Source organism: Carettochelys insculpta, chromosome 1 (assembly GCF_033958435.1).
Source record: "Carettochelys insculpta isolate YL-2023 chromosome 1, ASM3395843v1, whole genome shotgun sequence".
NCBI lineage: Eukaryota > Metazoa > Chordata > Testudines > Carettochelyidae > Carettochelys > Carettochelys insculpta.
The window spans coordinates 380,833,331-380,839,862 of NC_134137.1; the positions used below are offsets into that span (position 1 = coordinate 380,833,331).

Sequence of the window (6,532 nt, forward strand, 5' to 3'; positions counted from 1 at the left end):
CCCTGACTGGCACTAGCTCCAGAGGGGCTTGTGGGTCTGTGCTGGGCGGAACTGCGGCTGCCCTGGTCCGGTTATGCCCCTTCGCGCCCTTCGAGCTGCATGGGCTGTGCCCGCCGGAGCCGGGCTCCCAGGCTGCCAATGGCTGTGCCAGGTGCAGGGCCTGTCCTTCGGGTGTGGCTGCGCTGCCCCCAGTGGGCACACAGGTGTGCGCCAGAGGGCAGCAGGCACCCAGAGCCCTCCTGAGGTCACAGGTGTGTTAGTGCCCTCTGCCCCTCCCCCTGCTGGCCAACTGGCCCCCACCAGGGCAGTGCCAGCTTGCCTCTGTGCCCCTCCCCCTGCTGGCCAACTGGCCCCCACCAGGGCAGTGCCAGCCTGCCTCTGTGCCCGCCCTGCCAGCTGCTCAATGGGGGGTCAGGCGAGAACTTCCCATGGGCCTCCCGGGCAGGTCCGGTGTCATTCTGCGGATGAAAGCTCAGAGCCACGGCACTCCTGTGTCCCAGCAGCTCTTCTCTGAGTCACCTTGCAGCCACGGCTGCGTTCCCAGGGCAAACAGCCTGGCCTCAGGCTCATCCCTCCTGGTTTTCATTGGGTGCTCCAGAGTCTTCAGGTCTTGCACCTTGCCAGAAGAACGTACCGGCTCCCCTCGCGTCGCTGTGCCTGCCAGCATCGGGTGCACACCGGGTTATGCCAGGCCCCCAGACGGCGCCTGGGCTAGAGAGCCCAGGGGCTGGGAGGCAGAGTCAGCGGAGGCCCAGCAGGCCTGGCAGAGGGAGTTTAAAACCCTCCAGGCATCCCCAGCTCTCCAGGGCAGGGGGGACTCAGGTAATAGGTGGGGGGGTGGTTGTTGAGGCTGAGCCCATTGGACAGCTGGTGGCAGGTAGCACGGCGGTATCCCCGGGAGGCAGGGCGGGGATCTCGGGTTCACTCCCGCAGGTAACCAGCCGTGCTGGTTTGGGGCCCCAGGCTGGCTGAGTGGCTCTCCTGGTACCCAGGGGCGCGGCGCCAGTGGCCAGGCAGACAGTTGCTCTGAGGCACCTGCTGTCACCTAACCCCTGTGGGAGCGTGAACCCTCTAGCAGACGGGCCCTCCCAGGGTGGGCACGAAGCAGGTTCCCCTTGGGGAGGTGGGAGCCACCCCGGGCAGCCTCTGGCCTCCTGCATGGCCGGGAGGTGGGCAGATGCAATGGGGATGGGCACGGTACAAGAACCAGGCTAGAGTCACCCAGGCCTCTGACCTCTGCCCCATCACACCTCCTGGCCTCTGGTCTCCTCTGTGGTCCACCCCCACCTCATCTCCCCATACCCCGCCCAAGGCAGCACCACCAGCGGGTGCGGTGGGCCCCGGATGGAGCCACTGGGGAGCCTCCTGGGGACTCCCCATCTGGGCTGCCTGCGGAGGACAGCAAGGGCCAGGCTGCAGGCGCCGCCCGTCTCTTCCCGCTGCTGCTGAGCAATGCCAGGGCGCTGCTTCCCAAGGGGGCAGAGCCAATTGGCCCATCTGGGCAGTCCCCCGCGGTGTCCCATTGGGCACTGGGCCAGGGCTGGCCTGGCTTGCCCAGGCTGGGGGAGGAGCCGCAGGAGCTTGGGGTTAATAGCGAGCCGGTGTCGGGACTAGCCTGGCCCAGCCAGAGGCAGCGGTGCTGGGAAGCCCAGCCCGGCCTCAGCCCCACAGGCCCTGCCAGGAAGTTCAAACCCACAGCTGGGTGCGGAGCGCATGGGGCGGGGAGCCCACCAGCTGCCAAGCGAGCGGGAGGGTAACACGAGGACATGGCGAGCAGCTTTGCTCTCTGGCCAGCACCGCTCAGGGCCAAGGCCGGGCTGGGGGGCTGGGCCTGTGGCTGCCAGAGCAGCTGGGAGTCAGGAGACCTTGGGTCAGTTCCCGGCTCTGACAGCCTGTGCGGGGGGAAGCTGCTCGCTCCATCCGGTCCCCAAGGGGGCTGTGAATGAATGAGTCCTCACTTACCCCACCTGTTAGCTGGCAGCTCAGTGGGGCAGAGCCAGTCTCTCTCTGCACCCAGCACCCCGCCTGGGGGCCCCAGCCTCAGGGGGTGCAGCCAAAATAACCCAGGTGTGCTCCAGCCACTGTCCCCAGAGAGCGGCACCTGTCAGGTGTGCTGCCCACCCTGTGCTGCTGAACGCAGCCAACAAGGGCCCGGCCTGTGCCAGGCTGCTTCACCCGGCGTGCACGTCTGGGCTCTGCAACACCTGGCTCGCTGGCAGCAGGGAGGCCTGGGTCCCCCGGTGTGCACCGCCGCAGCTCAGGGTGAGATCAGCGTTCCTTGTACAGTGAGCGCTCGGAGACAGTCACGTGCCAGCCAGCCGACTAGCAGAGCCCCCAGCCGGCAGCCTGTGCTTCTGTCGGTGGTGCCCAGCCGCACGTGCCTGGGTGCACAGAACAATATTATTCCGCCCCGGACAGAACTGATTCGAAAGAACCCAGGTTAAGACTCAGCCCAGAGCCAGAAGCAGACTGGTGGGCTGCTCAGGCAGCGGGCGGGGCAGAGCCTGCTCCCAGGCATCCCCGGAGGCCTGGCCACTGGGGGGCTGCAAACGGGGGTCTGACTTGTCTTGCTGTTGCCTGTTCAGGGACTGAGGGAAGGAGGCTGTAGGAAGATGCAGCACCTCGGCCTGCCACTCTGTGGGCTGCTCTGGCTCTGGCTGCCTCTCGTTCACTGCCGGCCGGTGAAAATCGACAAGGTCAAGGCCGACACTAAGAACCTCACGCGCACCATCATCGCCCGGGTTCAGCAGCACCAGGTAGGCGGGGACAGGGCTAATGGCTCCGCCCGCACACTGGGCCGCCCCCTGGCTCTGCTGTATCTCACCTTCGGGGGCAGCAGGCTCCTGGGCCAGCCCCTCCGCTGGGGGAAAGCACCCAGATCTGGAGCGGCCCAGGGCCTGCTGGCTGCGGATGTGGCCCAATGGCGCTCATCGCTGGTCGTGGGCCAACAGGTCTGTAACGGCCCCTCCCAAGGCGAATGTGCCTTCCCGGGCTCAACACAGATCCGCGTCCCCCATCCTCTCCTCCCGGGCCAGGCAGCTGGGGCACCCCAGCCCGGCAGCTCGCACCGTCTCTGAGCTGGGAACCCAGCTGAAGTTCTCATCCATAAGTCCATATGCTCCCCTGCCGCTCTGAGCCCGTCAGCACCTGGTCCTTGCTAGCAGGGCGGTGCCCAGCCCCGGCACAACGCTCTCCAGGGCCATTCTACCTGGGGTGCCGCTAGCTCCCTGCTCTGCCGGTCTCACACCCAGGGACCTCGATGTACCAGGCCCCAAAACACAGAACCTTGCAGCCCCCGGGTGCTCGCAAGCAGGCTGGGAGGTGCCCAAGGCAGGCTGGGTGCTGCCCCCGGCCTGAGCCCAAAAAAGCCAGCTCCCAGGCTCTGGGGTGTAACTGCCTGTCCTCCCTACAGCCCAAAAGTGAGTCACTTGCTGCCCCTTGGGTGACCACTCTGCTGCAGCCCTGGGTGAAGCCAGGCCGGGGGCAGCTAGAACCAGTCCCTGGTGGTGAGCTAGTCCCATGGCCCAGGTGTTCCCCCCACCGACCTCTCCTGGCTGCAGACAGCACTTTAGATGGTGGCCAAGCAGCCGGGCCCAGCCCTGGCCTTGTAAGGGCCGGCCTGCTGGAAGAGTCGTGAAGCAGCCCACGCAGGCCTTGCTGCAGCTGGCTGACCTCCCCGGGTGCTAGCCAGGCTGGAGCCGGGAGTCACACCACCCCAGAGGGGAGAGAAGACAGCCCGGCACTAGCATGGCTAACCAGCCTTCTCCCCATGCAGCTCTTACCGCTGAACCTGAAGGTAAACGGCCTTGACTTCATCCCTGGCGAGCGCCCCTTGGAGAGCTTAGACGCCATGGATGAGACCTTGCAGATATTCCAGCAGATCCTCCCCAGCCTGCCCGTGGACAATGTGCCCATCGCCCAAATCTTCAACGACATCGAGAACCTGCGGAGTCTGATCCAGGCCTTGGGGGCTCACCTCGGCTGCACCTTGCCCAAGCCCTCGGCCCTGGATGCCCTGGGGAACCTGACCGAGCTGCTGGCTACCTCTCCCTACACCACTGCCCTGGTGGCACTGGACCGGCTCCAGAAGTGCCTGCACAGCATCGTCAAACATCTGGATCACATTGGTAGCTGCTAGAGGAGGGCGGCCGCTCTGCCGGCAGACTGGCAGCTGAGAGCGGGGCGGCTTCATCCCAGGCTCCCCCCACACCAGCCTCACTGCACGGCCGCTGGCTTGATCTGCGGAACCTTCCTTTCCACCCAGAAACCACGCGCTGGCCAGCAGAGAGCGAGGCCTTCGGCTGGAGCCTGGCCGGTCCCTCCCGCCTGGCTTTCTGGCCAAATTCGCACGGACCCCGTGCGGCTTGGAGCTGAGCTGCTGACTACCCCAGCAAGGAGCTTACCGCGCCGCGGGGGGCACATGAGAGCCAGCTCTGATGGGCTGCTCCACGGGGCCTGGGCGTGAGGCGTCCACGCCTGGAGCAGGTTCCTAGGGTTTATTTATTCTCTCTGTTTGTAATTTAAGTTTGAAACAGGCTGCACTGGCCCGGTTGCCTCTCAACGGTGCTGTGCGCCAGGGGTGGGCCGGGGAGCCAAGTCTACTTGTCCCGGGCTGTGCACCGGGGGACCTGTTTGTGTCTCTCCTGCTGGATGACCCAGAAGTGGCGAGGTCCCACCCCTCAGCGACTGGAGCCCGTGGAAACGCCGTGCGGGAGGGAGCAGGGCAGTCTGGTTCCCTGCTGATGTGTGTATTTATTTCTGTTGTGACGTGTTTGGAAGTAAAGTTCACTCCTTTTGCAGCTGAGCTGTCCCGGCAGCCTTGGGACGGGTGTTGAGTGCCTTGCTGCTGCTACCGGGGAACTCCAGCAAACATCGCCTGGGAAAGCCAGCGGGTGACTTAGTGCCTCCCTTCCAGCGCACTGAGCCATACTTGGCCCTGGGCCTCACCTTGCTCCCTGCAGCCAGGGGAGCCTGGGTCCCATGCTGGGGGGAGGGGCTTTCAAAGGGGCAGCCCCCAAGGCAGTGAGTAAACGGGGCCCCTCGGAGCAGCCCACACACCTGTGCTGAGGAGGCAGTGACAGGCTGAAACCACGTGGGGCATCTGCACAGGTACCAGACACTTCTAGCCCCTCCTGGGAGCGGCCTCTTGGCTGCCTTTGCAAAGTGGGGGCTTCCTGATTATGTTAATGCTCACAAGTGCAAAGTGATGCTCCTTGGGAAACAAGCCCCCCCCCCCACGTATAAAATGTTGGAGAGAAGTTTAGCCCTGGCCCCTCGAGAGCGATCCTGGCGCCATTGTGACGGTTCTCTGACCACATGCACTCACTGTGCAGCAGCCAGCAAAAGGCACGCACAACCGTGCGGATCGGTAGCCAAGGGATAGAGCATTAGAGGGAGAATTCCTCATTGCCTCTGTATAACTCCCTGGCACCACCCCCGTCTCGAATACTGCGCACAGCTGTGGTTGCCTCCTCTCAAAAAGAGATCTTGCCCTTGGAAAAGGTTCAGAGAAGGTCAGCAAGAGGGATGAGGGGTCTGGGACGGCTGTCAGCTGAGGCGAGTCAGAAAGCCTGGGACTTTTGAGCTGAGAAGAGAGGAGACTCAGGGGGACATGAAAGAGGTCTAGAAAATTGCGATGGGTGTGGCAAAGCAAACAAGGAAACGTTCCCGCAGCACAAGAACTAGCGGTCACCAAATGGAATTAACTGCTCATCATCATCCTTTCCTTTTGCACCTACAGGCAGGTAGGGCAGAAGCAAAGGCCCTGCACGTCTGGCTGGTGCTGGCCAGCCTCTCAGCAGCACCCCAAGTGTCTGAGTCGTGTTCTTCATTTCTACTTCAACAGGCCGGCGCCAGGTTGTCGAGGTCATCCTCCTTCCCCTTCCCTGCAGGGTCCAGAATGGATAAAACTGACCAACGGGTGTTTCCTTCACCCAGTGCGCAGTCGGCCTGGCCTGGGGAACTCCTCGCCGGAGGGGTTGTGCACACCTGGAATTTATCAGGGTTCAAAGACGAGTGAGCTAAATTTGTGGAGGATCGATCTGTTGATGCCATTGGCCAGGCAGGGCAGGCGTCCCCGGCCTCGGTGTGTCAGCAGCTGGGAATGGGCGATGGGGAGGGGTCACTCGATGGTTCCCTGCTCTGGTCGCTCCCTCAGGGGCACAGGGCACTGATGGCTGTTGGCAGACGGGACACTGGGCCGAGCCCGTCTGACCGTTCTTGTGCAGCTCTCCTGCCCGGGGCTGGGCCCTCTGCCTGCACCTTACAGCCATTCCCTGGCAGCAGGGAGCGAGGGCCTGCTCCGCGCATGTCCCGTGCCACTCCCCGAGCCCCAGGCACAGCGCAGCAGCTAGTCCCTGCGGCTGCAGACTCCCCGCTGTGATTCCAGCTAGCAAGGGCAATGCTCACTGAGGTGTTTCCATCTGGCTGCGGGTACAGCCCTGACTGCAGCCCCAGGTCCAGACCCCTGCGCAGCCCCCACACCCTTGGAGCTGGCACAGCGTTGCCTGCGATGCCGCTGGCAGACGGTGGA

The 6,532-nt window shown here is 64.2% G+C and overlaps 1 protein-coding gene across 1 annotated transcript; it reads left to right on the top strand.

Annotated features, from left to right (window-relative positions):
* The first annotated feature begins 2,386 nt into the window (after window positions 1–2,386).
* On the top strand, window positions 2,387–4,798 carry LEP (leptin). Its single transcript, XM_074984242.1, has 2 exons — window positions 2,387–2,756; window positions 3,776–4,798. Exons 1-2 carry the CDS (start codon window positions 2,613–2,615, stop codon window positions 4,136–4,138), a joined length of 507 nt encoding a protein of 168 aa, XP_074840343.1. The 5' UTR covers window positions 2,387–2,612; the 3' UTR covers window positions 4,139–4,798.
* Window positions 4,799–6,532: the final 1,734 nt, after the last annotated feature.